The 17,588-nt window shown below is 39.7% G+C and overlaps 1 protein-coding gene across 2 annotated transcripts; it reads left to right on the top strand.

Moving 5' to 3' along the window:
* The first annotated feature begins 1,842 nt into the window (after nucleotides 1–1,842).
* On the top strand, nucleotides 1,843–9,739 carry LOC131240478 (protein SULFUR DEFICIENCY-INDUCED 1). 2 transcript variants are annotated; one of them, XM_058238735.1, is made up of 4 exons: nucleotides 1,843–2,101; nucleotides 5,610–5,822; nucleotides 5,930–6,085; nucleotides 9,042–9,739. In XM_058238735.1, the coding sequence occupies exons 1-4, from the start codon at nucleotides 1,982–1,984 to the stop codon at nucleotides 9,462–9,464; spliced, it is 912 nt and encodes a 303-aa protein (XP_058094718.1). In that variant the 5' UTR covers nucleotides 1,843–1,981; the 3' UTR covers nucleotides 9,465–9,739. The 2 variants fall into 2 exon arrangements, with proteins under 2 accessions (XP_058094718.1, XP_058094719.1); XM_058238736.1 differs by having other exon boundaries at nucleotides 1,845–2,101; nucleotides 9,060–9,739.
* The last annotated feature ends 7,849 nt before the right edge of the window (nucleotides 9,740–17,588 follow it).

Raw genomic sequence — 17,588 nt, 5'->3', positions numbered from 1 at the left:
AGATAAAATAAAAATGGGTAAAAAAAGTAAAAACTAAAAAATATTTAAAAAATATATATACTTGATAATAGATCCGGATCAGATCAGATCCAATCGGATCGGATAGGTCCGGATTGACGTTGATCCGAACTCGATCCGATAAACGGTCGAATCTGCCTGATCCTACTCGAACCGCACTAATCCAAGCCTTTAGTTCTATTCAGATCGGGTTGGATCCATTGGATCGGTCAAAAATGCCCTACTCTACTTGTCAGCGTCACCCTGACTCAGCGGTACGTGGATTAGCTACTGATAGGTTGAGTTAGAAGACTCCCTGCTGAATTGATGTCACTAAGTTCTATGGGCAAATCATGATTGGAAGCGGATTGGCTGGTGTACCTCACACCAGCTATATAGCTGTTGTAGGTACGTGTCGTGCAAAGACGAGCACGGACTCTCCTCAAGCTCCGAGTTGTACGAATGATTCAAAGGAGATCAAAGTTACATGGGCTCCACAGTGATGTATTTATTATATCTACATCGTTCATCTATTTTTAGAGATTATTTTAGAGCATTATGCAAAAAATGAATCATATCCAAAGATCATCTGGACCACACCATAAATAGCAGCGGAGATAATGATTTTTACCATTAAAAAATTCGTAGGGCCCACCATAATGTTTATTTTACATCCAATCTATTCATAAGGTCAAAAATACCTAAATGAAGAGGAAGAAAAATTTTCATATTGATCCAAAACTTCGGTGACCCCAAAAAGGGTTTCAATGGTAGACGTTCAATCGCCCATTGGTTTTTGTAGCGTGGTGCACTTGATAGTTATATCTATCTTATTTCTCCTCTTAAGCCTTAAGACAAGCTCGCAAAATGGATGGACGGTTTGGATATAACACATACCTCATGATCAAACCAACAGAATTTGCTTACGTCAATAAAACAGCTATATAGCTGGTGTGTGGTATACACTAGCCAATTTGCTTCCATCATTATTGATGTTTTGTATCCACAATATACATATATCCATTTGTAACCCTAATCCACTTCAGCTATAATATTATTTGTTAAATGATCTCTTCAAATGGATATATGTATAGCTGATATTTGCTTCCGATTGATGATCACGAAAAACAGTGGAGAGAGTAACGCCCACCTTTGAAACATCAATCATGATCTTTGATTTGATCCGATGATTAAAGAAGGGAAAACACAAATATCAGCCCGATCGAAAACTTTTGTGCCCTCAGAAGTTTTTAATGATGGGCATCAATTTCTCTAGCTTTAGATCTGACTCATTATCTGTCTTATGCAATAAAATATATCTTCCGATGGATGGACGGTGTGGATACAAAACATACGTCATTATGGTAACCACATAATTTGATGACGTCACTTCAGCAAAGACTATTGCTACTCGACGTGTCAGTAGCTAATCCGCCTTTGTTCCTGCGCAAGGATACTGGGTGGGGCCCACCGCGATGTTGGTGACAAACTCACCTGGTCCATCCGTTTTTCAAGATCTATGGCCATAGAAATGTTTAAACAGCGCTCACCGAATCCCTATTGTTTCCTCTCATGTGGCCACCTTGACTTTTGGACGCACCTCAAATTTTTTGTCACGCATCCTAAAATGAGCTTTAAAAACGGATGGACGGTGTGGATTTGTCACAAACATCACAGTGGGCCCCACCCAGCATCTTTGCGCGGTAACTTCCTAGCAAAGGCTTTAGCAGTAAAATCCGCGACTCTGTGCTCGAGCGCATCCAGTATCTGAAAACGCCACCAATGAATCCGGACGCAATCGCGTCCAGGTACAATCCTCCGACACGCTACATATTTCTCTGCTGAAAGCGATAAATGCCAAACATACCAAAAACAGGACGATTTCCAGTCCAGGTTCATCTTTCTCGATTTTTATATATTCGCATTTCTCTTCGCGAAACGAAAAAGAAAGCATCTCTGAAATCCCTAGAAAGAAAGAGAGAGAATGCAAATCCAAGCGAATTCGAAGATTTCTCCTCGAAAAGGAGAAAAGAGAGAGCTTTTTCACGTTATTCACAAGGTTCCCTACGGAGACAGCCCCTATGTTCGAGCCAAACACGTTCAGGTATTTTTCCTTTAGATACGAAAATTGAAAATCTCATTTCTTTTTCTTTTTTCGATTTTATTTTATTTTATTTCATTTCATTTTCTCTCGTTTTGTGTCTGTGATTTAAAGAGATTTCGTTTCCTTTTCGCGCTGCGAGAAATTGGTCGGATTCGTCGGAACGGTTTATTTTCCCGATCCGACATTCTGTTTCCGTTTTTTACATGTTCGTCGGAATCGTAGGTACGTAACAGTGTAACTTTCTCTCACGTGGGAGAAACTACTTATCTTGCGTAAAATCCACACCGTTCATCAGTTATTTCACTTCTTACTTGTTCTTGATCCTCAAAATCAGATGATTTAATACTTATTTAAGCCACTCCATAAAATTATACCTAAAAACCTCTAAATTTACTTGGTATGGTCCAACTGAGCTTTTGAATACTATGATTTTGGGTAATAATCTCATACTTATGAGATGCATCGGTTGAATGGATTGGATTGCATATAAACACCACGGTGGACCCGTCACAAAACTAATGGTGGGCGTCTCATGCCAACGTTTTCATACGGTGTGGCCCACCTGAATACTTGATGGTCATGAATGTAGGACTTTAAGGTTAGAATGATTCAGAGTAGCTGATTGTAGGGTTGGATCTTATGAAAGTTACACCTATGTGGCTCTTGGTGCGCGAATTAATCTAGCAGGGTTCGTCTCGCATGCTTAATCGACTGACATACTCTGATAATAAAGGCGTCCTCGTGTGCTGTGACATCTGGCTGCGTGGATGACGAAATTTCTCTGTGGATAGACATTATTGGGTACACATGATTTTTTTCGTTATTTAAAGTGGATTCATTCGACCCACTTGTTGTTGTAATATCACAATTTTAAAAATAAACATAGTAAAGAGTTGTCTTAGATTTTACCTGAGGCTGATTTATCGGGTTAAAGCTTTTCAAGTAGTAAGAGTGTTTATGTTAATTCCTCAACTTAGGAGTTCTCTCTCTCTCATTTATCACAAAAGAAAATGATCCTATGAGATAACATTTAACCTTTGGTAGGAGCTAAGGATGACAAAATATATGCACTTGGATGGACCACAAAAAATACATGGAGTAGGTGCTACTGATGATGATGATGATGATGGGGAGATGGGAGAAGAATCTCTCGTGGCGGCTATCTTCTTACTTCTCTCTCTCAGTCACATCAAGAGAGACGTCCACAGGGAAGTTCATTGATCTACCTCATACATACACATACTTATTATGAAAGAAGTTTATTGATGTACCCTATACATATACTTATTATAAAAGAAGTTTATTGATCTAATAAGTATTGATCTACCTCATACATATACATACTTATTGATCTACCTCATACATAAACATACTTATTATATAATCTTTCGACTATATATCTAGAATATTCATTTAATATCTAGATCATATACCAATCATAAAAGTGGACTATGATATCCTCATCAAGTGTGGTAAAAAAAAAAAAAAAAAGTTTTAATGGTTAAAATATACCTTTAACGGTTGATATCATTTAGAGAGCCATTTTTAAACTATTTGATCACTACGCTTAATGGAAAAATCACTTAATGATCTTTGATTTGATTCGATCTAAAACATAAACAAGTTCCATAGTAAACCTAGTGGATCCATGCTGGCCCTAACATAAATTAATGATTTCTAATGCACGTGCCTAGTTTCACCCACTTTTAATGGCCTCTAAAAAGCCTAGTAAAGTGTATTAAAGATGTCTGGTCAATATCCAAGATCCTTATACGCCCATGTCTAAAAATTGATCAACTTTTGTACGCTATCAAGTCACAATCAAGTGATCACAACCCAAACTAATGGGCTCTCAGACTATTGACTTGAACTTCGATCCACTAGTGTAAGTATTTAAAAGTCTAAATCAGGATCTTATGTCCATAGCACACTCACAGTCCTATGTAAGATAAGGGTTAAAGGCACGACTAACACTCAATCAGTTCCCAATGGTAGAGACCTTCCATCTTTGCCCAAGTCAGTCCCCTCACATAAGATGATTGTCCTATAAATCTTAAAGAATGATGCCATATATGTATCTTAAATATCTATGTTGATCATGACTCATCAAGATACCGAGATCATGGAACTCAACTCTCCCCAATCAGTTACCATTGTGTCTAATCTCAAGTTCTCAAGGATCAAATGATGTATTTCTTACACAATCAATATCATGTGAGTTTAAGTCATATTGATTTAATCAAAAGCATATCACATATGTCTAGAAGGACCTATGATCATCAAAATCGACGGCAGAGATCAAACCTATCACATCCACATGGCTAGTGGATTAGGGCTCATATTTATTTTTTAGTGCACAACTCCAACATTTTATGCATTCATCATATGTGCCAAATGTTTCACATGTGTGACCATTTATCTTCGAGCAGCTTATTTATGACACGTGTCACCATCAATCTTCAATGCCCTACACACACCATATGTGTCATTGTGCATATGCATTGTAAGTACTACATGTGCCACTACCCATCTTACTCTTCTCATATGTGCCTAGTCCAATTTTACTCCCTATTCCAATGTATTTGGTGAATGGTGAACCTAATAGCTAGTCCAAGAAAACATAACCCGAATAGCCCATCGAAGACGGCCGACCTTGGTAGTCTTTGGAGAATAGACCTTTGTTTACATCCAAATGGGCCCTAGGTCTTATGCATTGGAACTCACAAATAATGCCCTAATGCATTAGTTAGTATATATATATGGAGCTTGGTTGGGTCTGAGGCTTCACCCCTAGTGTGGAGATAGAGTACTTTCTTTGATGTCTGCACCAAGATGCCCCCACATCGTCCACCTATATCGATAAGGAGACTCGAATACTGGGCTCCCTCTCTAATACCACTTTGATAGTGAACAACCAACCAACGCATCAAAAACTCCAGAGCTATTGGGAGAGCATCGATTTATTTCTATATTCTTGGCTCTCTCAGGCAAACCCAGGCAAGTCCTCCCCGTGGGCAACCCCTGCGTCGCACGGGTCTTCGAAACTCATGGTCTCACCATAAGTCCCACCTCGTTGGCCACCCCACCCCCAGTGTGGAGATACGATGCTTTCCTGGATGTCCGCACCAAGATGTCCACGTATCATTGACGATGCAGGAGCATCTTGGTGTGATTACAATGATGCATTGTATCTCCATGCTGGGGTGAGGTTTGTGAGATGCAGAATAGCCACGAGGTGGGGCCCACCGTGGGATGCTAGAATTATGTTGCTTCCATGGTGGGATACAACCTTGCTGGACGGGTGAGATGTAAACACCATGGTGGACCCCCACACATCAACTAGTTGGACCTACCACCAGTTGGGTGTGATCATCTCTCTTTAGAAAATATGAGTATGTGACTTTTTATAATTGATTCCACTGTCTATCATCTCAGTACAGAATTCTATACAGTCATGTTCAAGTTTACACTCTTAAATGGGGTTTTGGTGCATGGCAATTTTCCTCAGTTGGTGGAGAAGGATCCAGAAGCTGCGATTGTTTGGTTTTGGAAGGCAATTAATGCCGGAGATAAAGTCGACAGCGCACTTAAAGACATGGCGGTGGTGATGAAGCAACTAGATCGGACCGAAGAAGCTATCGAAGCCATCAAGTCATTTAGGGATCGTTGCTCCAAACAAGCCCAAGAATCCCTAGACAATGTCCTCATTGACCTCTACAAGGTATGTTACATTGGACCGTTACATGGAAAGCTGAATTAGTCTTTTTTTCCTACATTTGTGCTAGAGCTAAAAATGATCATGGTGGTGGTGATAAATGATTGTGTTAGAAATGCGGGCGAGTTGAAGAGCAGATTGAGTTGTTGAAGCGGAAGCTTTGGATGATATATCAAGGTGACGCCTTCAATGGCAAGGCCACCAAGACGGCCCGGTCTCATGGCAAGAAGTTCCAGGTCTCAATCAAGCAAGAGACTTCTAGAGTCTTGGTAATTACTACACATTAATCACTTAATTAGCTGCTTTAATTTATTTTATATACTTAATAAATCTAGCACATGGAATGAACACGAAGGGGCACTGATTTGTAAATCGAAGTTAGTTTTGCCTAGGTTGCGACTTAGGATGGCCATCCTGTTTCGCTCCATTTTCATTCTACAACCATAAATAAGATACCTTCTTATAATCACACTTTAAAAAAATGCATTCATACATACATATATACATGTGTGTCTTTTGATTTTTGGAGTTGAATGCGAGTCATTGAATATTTTATTTTCAATGTTATAAATCCATCTACACAATGATGGTGGGAAGCATCTGTTCAATTTTTTCTTGTTTAGCCCCTGCATAACATGAAATCAAATATATTAATGGTTTTAATCTTCTTTTGACTATCTTAACATATGGACCCAATAAGGTGACCCATGCAACGATCTTAACTGGCAAGACACAAGCAAAGTTAACTACCAAAGTGGTTGTAAAAAGTAGGTTTCTTTGTATGAATGGTGCAAGGTACATGCAGAGTTGAGCACAGGATGACTAGACTCGGCTGACTCGTTCAGACTCGAGTTGACCTGAACCGAATCGAATGGGTAAGTCAGTCCGAACGGAGTAGGCTTCACCCAATCCAAACTCAAATTGATTCGAGTCCGAGTTGCCCAATAACTCAACCCAATTGGACCCAAAACTCGATCCAGTCAGACTCGACTCGATCTAAAACCCAACTCGACACTCTCTCTCTCTCTTTATGTATATATATATATATATATATATATATATATATATATATATATATATATATATATATATATGCCTCAAAGATTATTCATTTATCTGGCAGACACTCACCACCTCCTCCTCCTCCTCCTCCTCCTCCTCTCTCTCTCTCTCTCTCTCTCTCTCTCTCTCTCTCATCCTACTCTTCTAAGCCTGGCAGCTCAGGCATGCTAGACTCGGTACCAAATCGGATCGAGTTTGGGTCAGGCCTAACTCGACTCCATGCCTAGCTTTAGGTACATGTACCGTAAACTTACAGTGGTACTAGTACCAGCCACATGGAAGACCCAATAATGTTTTCATGGAATCTAACTTGTTCATCGGACGTTTCACCTCAAAGATCAGCTCAATAAAAAGGATAGTTTGGCTGGTGACTCCAAAACCAGCCAGCTAATTGGTGTCAAAGCTCTGTAGGCCACACAATGATGTTTGTGTTTTTATCCATGCCTTCTATTCATTTTTCTAGCTCATAAGTTCAAGTAGACCACACTACAGGAAATAGCAGGGATTGAACATTTACCATTGAAAACTTCTTGGCTGCCATAGAAGTTTTGAATCCGGTTGATATTTGTGTTTTCTCTTCGTTCATGTTTGTGTGACCTTATGAATAGGTTAGATGACAAATATACATCACTATGGGCCCTAGGAAGGTTTCAATGGTGGACGTCATTATCCACACTGTTTTCTGTTTTCTATTTTCTGTGGTGTGGTCCACTTGAGCTTTGGATATGCTTTAATTTTAAGCTCACGCCCTAGAATGAGCTGAAAAAATAGATGGACATCATAGATAAAACATGTACATCATGGTGGGGCCCACTGAGCTTTGACACCAGTTAGCTGGCTGGTGTTGTGGTCACCAGCCAAACCAAGTCCCAATCAAAAACTCAGGTAGGCCATATAGCTAGTTGAGAGAGAACGTCCACCGTTTATTAGAGTTGGGGAACTAATGTCTTGTATATATAGAATCCAATCCGTTTAGACCCTCCATCCAGATGTTGTGAATGGTCAAGCTAAAACTCAGGCTGTTTAGCCACTCAGCTGTTCCCCTTTTGTTACCTTTTCTGTTGTCTACTTCAGTTTTGGATCCATCTTGAGTATGGGACCCTAGGGGTTGTTGAGACAATTTAACGTAATTGATGGATGGGTTGGATGATCTGGATACATCACCTAGCCCCTCATCTCACTGGTACCACTGCGATGATGTCAGTACGACTGGAGTGGGCGGCCCTTCTTTTATTGGCTTCACTTCAATGATAGTTCATCACAATTTTCAAAATGGTGGTGACTTTTCAATCATGCACATGCCACACTCAATGCCGACCATCCAAATAGCTGACCTAGTTAGGATGAGGCATGGCCTGTGAACTACACTGAAAACATGATAATTAGCATTTTATTGTACCCTTGGAACTTGGACTCCTCACTTTTAATTTCTAATCATCCCTTTTCATATATTTAAATTGAATGGTTAAGATTGCTTGATCATTGTGATTTTAGATATATGCTCTAACCTCAACATGCCTTCCAAACGAAGGTGTTTTGAATGTCTGTACCCTTTTCGTTTAAAATACTTTGAATGGACATCATGGCTTCGCCTTATAAATTACCTGAATACCTTTTCTTTAAAATACTTTGCATGCTATAAATAATAAAATTAAAAAAAAGAAAAAGAAAAAGACAAAAGTAGTTTTCTTTTGACAGTCCATTTTAGAAACGTCTTTGAATATATCCATTGGATCTAAAGTCATGTTTGGATGAGATCCAAACCGTTAATATAATGGGTGTCACTATGGATGGGATGTACCAAAATTTAACCCTCATATCTTTTCTTACAAAAAAGTGGAACTCTCATATTGAAATACTTTAACTATTTAATCATTCAAGCCTTTTCATTAGAATATGAACCATTGTTTAAATGACCCATTTATCAAATGCTCATGATCTTTCAGTCTTAAAAATTTTGAGGCAACCACCAAGTGCTAATCTCATTATTTCAATGGTTTGGATCAATGGACATGAACCCAAATCCAACGACTATATATAATCCCGACCCAACGGCTTTATTTGTGGAGTGAATGTAAAGCTAGCTGGGTGCTCTCTACCCTTTCAATTAATCAATGTTTTGCTTTTCTTTTTTACTTTTGTTTCTTTTCTCATTGGGCCTAGCTTCTTATGCCATGGCAGGGAAATTTGGGGTGGGCTTACATGCAACAATCAAACTATGCGGCAGCTGAAGCCGTATACCGAAAAGCCCAACAGATTGAACCTGATGCTAACAAGAGCTGCAACCTGAGCAAATGCTTAATCAAGCAGGGCCGGTATGATGAGGCACGGTCCATTCTCGATAATGTTCTCCAAGGGAGAATTTTGGGCTACGATGACTGCAGGACATCGACTCGGGCCAACGAATTGTTACAAGAAATCGAATCGCAGCAGCCAGACCTTCCTTCATTGCCTATGGACCTTAACCTGGAAGAAGTGATCGTCGAAGGGCTTGATCAGCTAATGAGTGAGTGGGCCCCATCACGATCAAGGAGACTGCCCATCTTTGAAGAGATCTCTAAGTTTTGGGATCAAGTGGCTTGTTGATTTTGTTTGTAACATAGAATATTTGTACAAAAAATAAATGGGTGGGGAGGAAATATTTGAATTATAGTGTTGTTAGAGAAACATTGGCCTAATGAAATCAGTCCGGAGTGCACAGAAGCGCATGTTATCATTCCATCAAAATAAGAAGCTGGTAAGCAGAATTTTAGGCCCTGTTTGGAGACAGTTTTGAGATTTTATAATCTTTTAGTTCATTGTATTTTGAATTGGATAATGTATTTAATTTTAAATGGGTGATAGGATGTTTGGTTGTGCTACTTGAGATTTGAATTTGAAGCAGTTCCAATATATTTTTCTTATTTAGTTACCATTTTTAAATTGATTATGGCAAGACTTAGTCCATCCATGATGTGGGGCCCACATCTGACTGCACTTTCCTACCAATCAATGTGATGTTTTTTTTAATATGATAATAATGAATTATTCATTTCTTGCCCATTGATTGGATGGTGAGTATCATCAGATCAAGGCGACTTTTATGAGGGATGGGCAGTCAATGATGGGCCCACATGATGGACTTTCCAAATCAATGATTGTGACTTTTCTGCCATTGATCATATAGTCATGGTGATCAGATCAAGGGACTTGATCTTAGGTGGGATAAAATAAAATAAAATCAAATGTCGTTCTCATCTATTTGATTAGATGAGTAGGATTCGAGCAACTTTTCACTGGGATAGGGAATCATTGGTGGGCCCCACATGGACTGTCCAAATCAGTAATTAGACTCTTATTACAATCAATTAATAACGCCTAGTAATATAGATGGTCCATTTTGTTTATGAGAGAAATCCAAACATTAATATATATGGACTTTCCATCATACGAGGCTGGCCTCTATTGCCAGTCTCTCTTTGGAATCACTTTGATTGGATGATGCTAACTATTTATGTGGATAGGAAAGTAAAGATTCATAATTATTATTCTAAAAAAGGTTTAATCAATATCTAAATTCTCCATCATCACGTGAGGTGTACGTTTGATTGATGGCACTTCCTAAGAAATCACAAAGATTTGATGATCCTATCGCTCCAATAGATGGGCAAGAAATTTGTGGTTGATTTCAATGTACTTAAAAAAGGTGTGATCAGTGACCAGCTCGTTCATCATGTGAGGCTGGCCATTTAATGCTATCTATCTTGAATGTAACCTACATGTAATGATCACTATATGTGTTGTTGTTCAAGCTGCACATATGGCCACGCTTATAATGAATGGCCTGATTTCAATTAAACGTGTGTGATTAGATTAGGTTGGGTGTGTTAGAATTAGAGCTGTACACAAGTCTAGTTAGCTCAGTCAGCTTGCTCATTCAACTCGGAAAAGCTCCACTCACCTCGGCTCAAAATTGGATTTGGATTGAGTCAAGCTGTTTTTTAGAGCTCAAAAAAATTTTGAGCCGAGATCGAGTTGCCCCGAGCTCAGCTAAACTCAGATCAAATCAGCTTGGTGACTCTATTATTTTGACATGAATGCTACCCACCAAGTGTTTGGTAAAATGACTCAACGAAGTGTTAGTGAGGAAAGAATGGATATGTCAACTGTTTGATTTTAATTATGCTCGCCCGAATGTTTGATTTTGATGCTGCTCTCTAAGTATTTGATGAATTACCTAATACCGTAAAATATTGTTACTATTTTACATTATGTGAGAAATTTAATATGCATTCAGCATGTTTGAGAAAATGCTAAACAAGCTCAAACTTAACTCGAACTGGCCCGAGCTGCCGACCAAACCGAGCCGAACAAGCAAGACGGGCTCGAGGACAAAGCCGAGTTGAATTCGAGCTGGGGTTAGCTACTAGCCGAGTTGTGTCAAGCTCGACTAGGTTTGACTCGTATGCATATTTAGTTAGAATCCTTATAACCCTAGGCTCGACTGGCATAGCTCTAATTAGAATCCTTATAACCCTATGCACTGAATTAGCCAAAATAAGACTAAATGTGTAGGATTAGCTTGGTTATTCACCTACCGTTTGTTTTTTTTTTTTTTCTGGTAGGGTCTACTTGAGGCTTGGATCTGCTTCATTCTTTGGCTCATTCCCTAAAATGCTCTATTCAAATGGATGGACCGTGTAGATATAACACATACATCATGGTGGGCCCACAGAACTTGGTGACGTCATTTCAGTATCAAAACTTGGTGCTGGCGTCCATCTAGCATTGGATACCATCTCATGCAAACACATGCTTCCGGGATTGATCAGGGACGCTATCAGACAAAGGGCGCGTCTAAATAAGATCCAGACGGTTCATCATGTGGGGTCCACCGAGCTAGCCCCAGTCTAGATGATGTCGCATCGGCATCCTAACAGCAGTGCACGTGTAGCATGCTCAACATCATAATAGCTTCGAACAAAACAAAAGGAAAAGGATAAAGTTATCTTGAAAGGTATCGCAGAAGGCAGCGGATTGCGTACTTAACACGGTATGCTTTATTGTACTGACTAAACTCTGTTGGGCCCACCGTAGAAGCATGTATCTTATCCACGCCGTCCATCCAATTTTTCATCTCGTTTTAGGGGTTTATCCCAAAATTAAATCATAAAAAAATATTATGTGGACCACACCACAGGAAATAGTTGGGATAATGATGTCCACGGTTGAAAACTTCCTAAGGCCTACGGTGATGTTTATTTGTCATCCAAACTGTTCATAAGGTTAAAAATATATGGATGAATGGAAACACAAATATAAGCTTCATATAAAACTTCTGTGGACCCCAAGAAATTTTCAAAGGTATACGATCGATTCACACTGTTTTCCTAATTGCATTCCAATTGAGCTTTGAATATTCTTGAATTTTGGGACCATGCCCTAAAATGACATGGAAAAACGGATGGACGGTATGGATGACACATACATCACGGTTGGGAGTTAGTACGCAATCCAATTTCATCGCAGAACTCCACCGTCAGCCATCCTGCAGCTAATCCAAGGTCAAAATCGAGAATAACCAACGGTCCGAAACTCAACAAACGTCCAACAATCAGAAATCAGGGTCGTCTGATCAATCTGATGGTCAGCTTCAACATCTGCAGTGGGTCAGACTATATGGCTGTCATCGTGGGCTTCGGATGCTTAAGCCCAGGCCCAGGTAGGGCTGTCAATAGGTCAGGCTAGCCCATGGGCATTAGGGTCTGACCCACTTGGGCTGGAGTATTGGCCCTAGCCGAGGGGGACTCGGGCTTAAAATTAAAGCCTGCTTATTGAACTAGGTGGGCTTGGACTATATACAGCAGCCTATCAGCCCGGCCCGATCAGGCCCACTGTAAATTTCATGTAAAATTCGTGGGTTAGGGCCCAAAACTTAGACTAATCCATGATTAAGATGGACCAAACAATGTCACACTATCGGTAAATAGTATACAGAACAACACTCACCCTCCAAATTGTTTCCCTTAGTATAGCCCACCTAAGATTTCATATAATTATTATGGTAGGCTATGTAAGAATAAAGAGTGGACATTTCTGTATTAACTATTTTCTGTAGTGTGGCCCACATGAATTACGGGTTAGATTGATTTTTTGGCATAAGGCCAAAAATAAGTTTACACATCTAAGAAGTCAGAGTCACCTTAGTAGAATTTCACCACCCATGAATACCCGAAGCGGGTGTTGAAACTCTTAAGAGTCTACCACTGGAGCAAGAGTAAGGATCCGGGATATTACCTTGACAGCAACTTAGTGGGTGTTATCCTAACAGTGTGTGGCCTACCTTGATGTATTAGCTATACATCCATACCATCCATCTATTTTTTCCATCTCATTTTAGAAAGCCATGCCAAACCCTAAGGGTCTGTTTGGGCAGTGGGATTAGAAGGGATTAGGTGGGATGGGATTAAAAAACATAATTATTACCCATGGAAAGGATTGTCCCCTAATACCATGGGATAAAATTAATGCCATGCTTTGTTGATAATACGGTGGTATATTGAATGAATATACCCACCATCATTTGAAATTATTGAGAATAACACACATGTGTTATATCTAAACCGTTCATTTGTTTTAATTAGAATCCTTATAACCATATACACTGAATTAGCCAGACTAAGACCAAATGTGTAGGATTAGCTTGGTTATTCACCCACCGATTGTTTTTTTTTCTGGTGGGGTCTACTTGAGGCTTGGATCTGCTGCATTCTTTGGCTCATTCCCTAAAATGCTCTATTCAAATGGATGGACCGTGTAGATACAACACATACACCATGGTGGGCCCACAGAACTTGGTGACGTCATTTCAGTATCAAAACTTTGTGCTGGCGTCCATCTAGCATTGGATACCATCTCATGCAAACACATGCTTTCGGGATTGAGGGACGCTATCAGACAAAGGGCGCGTCTAAATAAGATCCAGACCGTTCATCATGTGGGGTCCACCGAGCTAGCCCCAGTCTATATGTATATCACATCGGCATCCTAACAGCAGTGCACATGTAGCATGCTCAACATCGGAATAGCTTCGAACAAAACAAAAAGAAAAGGATAAAGTTATCTTGAAAGGTATCGCAGAAGGCAGCGGATTGCGTACTTAACACGGTATGCTTTATTGTACTGACTAAACTCTGTTGAGCCCACTTCCAAGTATGTATCTTATCCACGCCGTCCATCCAATTTTTCATCTCGTTTTAGGGTTTATCCCAAAATTAAATCATAAAAAAAAAAAAAATAATTAAGTGGACCACACCACAGGAAATAGTTGGGATAATGATGTTTATTTGTCATCCAAACTCTTCATAAGGTTAAAAATATATGGATGAATGGAAACACAAATATAAGCTTCATATAAAACTTCTGTGGACCCCAAGAAATTTTCAAAGGTATACGATCGATTCACACTGTTTTCCTAATTTCATTCTAATTGAGCTTTGGATATTCTTGAATTTTGGGACCATACCCTAAAATGACATGGAAAAACGGATGGACAGTATGGATATGACACATACATCACGGTTGGGAGTTAGTACGCAATCCAATTTCATCGCAGAACTCCACCGTCAGCCATCCTGCAGCTAATCCAAGTTCAAAATCGAGAATAACCAACGGTCCGAAACTCAACAAACGTCCAACAATCAGAAATCAGGGTCGTCTGATCAATCTGATGGTCAGCTTCAACATCTGCAGTGGGTCAGACTATATGGGTCGATCAGTTTGTGGCATGTGCATGCCACGTGTACATTTTATTCACCATTCGTATCAACCATCACGCGTGCACATTGGTACGTTTCACAATGAAAGCTGACATCGTGGGCTTCGGTTGCTTAAGCCCAGGCCCAGGTAGGGCTGTCAATAGGTCAGGCTAGCCCATGGGCATTAGGGTCTGACCCACTTGGGCTGGAGTATTGGCCCTAGGGCGACTTGGGCTTAAAATTAAAGCCTGCTTATTGATCTAGGTGGGCTTAGACTATATACAGAAGCCTATCAGCCAGGCCCGTCAGGCCCACTGTAAAATTCGTGGGTTACCCCGTGTTAGATATAGGGCCCAAAACTTAGACTAATCCATGATTCAGATGGACCAAACAATGTCACACTATCGGTAAATAGTATGCAGAACAACACTCACCCTCCAAATTGTTTCCCTTAGTATGGCCCACCTAAGATTTCTTATAATTATTATGGTAGGCTGTGTAAGAATAAAGAGTGGATGTTTCTCTATTAACTATTTTCTTTAGTGTGGCCCACATGAATTAAGGGTTAGATTGATTTTTTGGCACAAGGCCAAAAATAAGTTTACACATCTAAGAAGTCAGAGTCACCTTAGTGGAATTTCACCACCCATGAATACCCGAACAGGGTGTTAAAACTCTTAAGAGTCTACCACTGGAGCAAGAGTAAGGATCCTCGCTATTACCTTGACGGCAACTTAGTGGGTGTTATCCTAATAGTGTGTGGCCTACCTTGATGTATTAGCTGGATATCCATACCATTTATCTATTTTTTTTCCATCTCATTTTAGAAAGTCATGCCAAACCCTAAAAAAGAAACAAATCTCTGCCCAAACCACGAAATAGTACAGAATGACTATTAAAAACTTTTTGTGAGCCACAAAAGTTTTGGATCAAGCTGATTTTTGTATTTGCCCTTCCTCCAGGTCTTCTTGACATTATCAAGAGGTTGGATGGAAGATAAACATTATGAAAACCTTACTATGAGCCTTTGGAATTTTTAACATCGGGTGCTACCCGAGTAACGTTAGGGTGGGTGATTCCCTAAGAGTGGGGCCTGCCTTGATGTATGCTTTGTATAACGAAGTTGTCCATCAAATTTTATTTTTTTTTAAGGTCATTTTAGGGCATGGTCTTAAAAATAAAGCAGATCCAAATCTCAAGCTAACCACACCACACATAAGTGGTGATTGAACACCCACCATTAAAAACTTTCTAAGCCCCACCGTAATGTTTATTTACCATCCAAACTATTGATAAGGTCACGTAGACCTCAATGGAAAAGGAAAACACAAATATCAGCTTGATCAAAAACTTTTGTAGCCCTAGATAAGTTTTTAATGGTTAATCATCACTATTGCTTGTGACTTGGTCCACCTAGGATTTAGATCTCTTTAATATTTGGGCTCATTCCGTAAAATGATTTGGGAAAACAGATGTACAGAGTTGATATATGACACATACACTAAGGTGGCCCTACAGTCATGGAAACTCCTAATATGGTGTTACTACCTATTTTGATCTCCGAACAAAAGGCTTACATGTGATCTATGTGGGCCATCCAAAAACTAGTTGGGAGAGAGATATAAACCCTTGATTTTTATGCAGTTTATGGAAATAATCATACAAATTAATTCCAATCATTAGATGTCACACCGAACTTTAGGCATGGCCCAAAAATTAGGCCAGTGTTTACATTGTTTCAATCGTGTGTTCAAAGTAAATTATGTATATGCTGATATTAGGGCCAGATGCATAAAATGGACACTTTATGGATGAGTTGGTTAACTGTGATATATTTTCCTTACGTCCGGCCACCCCATTCATTTGTTTTGACAACTCATTTTAGTGCATGATACCAAAAATGAAGCAGATATAAATCTCAAGCGGACCATACCGCTGGAAAAAGTTGTGATTGACTCCCCACCATTAAAAACTTCACTGGGCCACTGAAAAAAGTTGTGACTGATTCCCACCATTAAAAACTTCATGGGGCCACAGGAGTTTTTATTTGCTATCCAACCTGTTTATAAGGTTACAAAGACTTGGATGAAGAGGCTACAAAATATCATTTTGATTCAAAACTTTTGTGGTCTGGGATACTTTTAATAGTCAATTACCAATGTTTTTTGCATGATGGTCCACCTAAGGTTTTGATCTATTTCATTTTTGAGATCATACTCTTAAATCAGTTTTCCAAATGGATAAATGGAGTGTATGCCAGGCACATACATCACGGTGGGCCTTATGGTCAGGGATCCCTCCCAACTGCAACGGATTGCATCCTGAGTAACTCAGTACCCTAAGTCGTACTGAGTAAACTCTGTGGGGCCTATCTTCATTCATAAATTTTATCCAACCCGTTCATCCATTTTACCAGATAATTTTAGAGCTTTAGCCCAAAAATAAAGCCTATAAAAAGATCAAGTGGACCACACCAACAAAAACAGCGTGAATTGAACTTCTACTGTTGAAAAGTTATCGGGGCCATAAGTTTTGAATCAAGCTGATATTTGTTTTTTCTTCCCTTCATCATCTCTTATGAACAGATTGGATGAAAAATAAATATCATTGTGTGCATTAGAAATGTTTCAATAGTGGAAATCAATACTTCCACTGTTTCATGTGGTATGTTCAAGTCGTGTGTGGATATAATTCAAGTTTGGTCTCAACGCCTAACATGACCTTTAAAAATGGATGGATGGCGTGGATAAACCAAATGCATTCAAGGTGGGCCCAACAGAGTTTACTCAGTACGGTGAGAGCCTACTAAGTAACTCAATACACAATCCGAGGGGAACCAGCGAAGTAGAGGTGGGCATGTTGGACCCGATCCGGTGGATCCGACCCGACCCGACCAGACTCGGTACCGTTCCGAACAGAACCGACGGCCTAGATCGGCCCTGATCGAGTCTGTCCATCCAGATCCGATCATTTT

The sequence above is a fragment of the Magnolia sinica genome, chromosome 3, assembly GCF_029962835.1.
Source record: "Magnolia sinica isolate HGM2019 chromosome 3, MsV1, whole genome shotgun sequence".
In the NCBI taxonomy this organism is placed as follows: Eukaryota; Viridiplantae; Streptophyta; class Magnoliopsida; order Magnoliales; family Magnoliaceae; genus Magnolia; species Magnolia sinica.
Note: the sequence above shows the minus strand (reverse complement) of the source record. Positions and strands in the feature narration are given on the sequence as shown.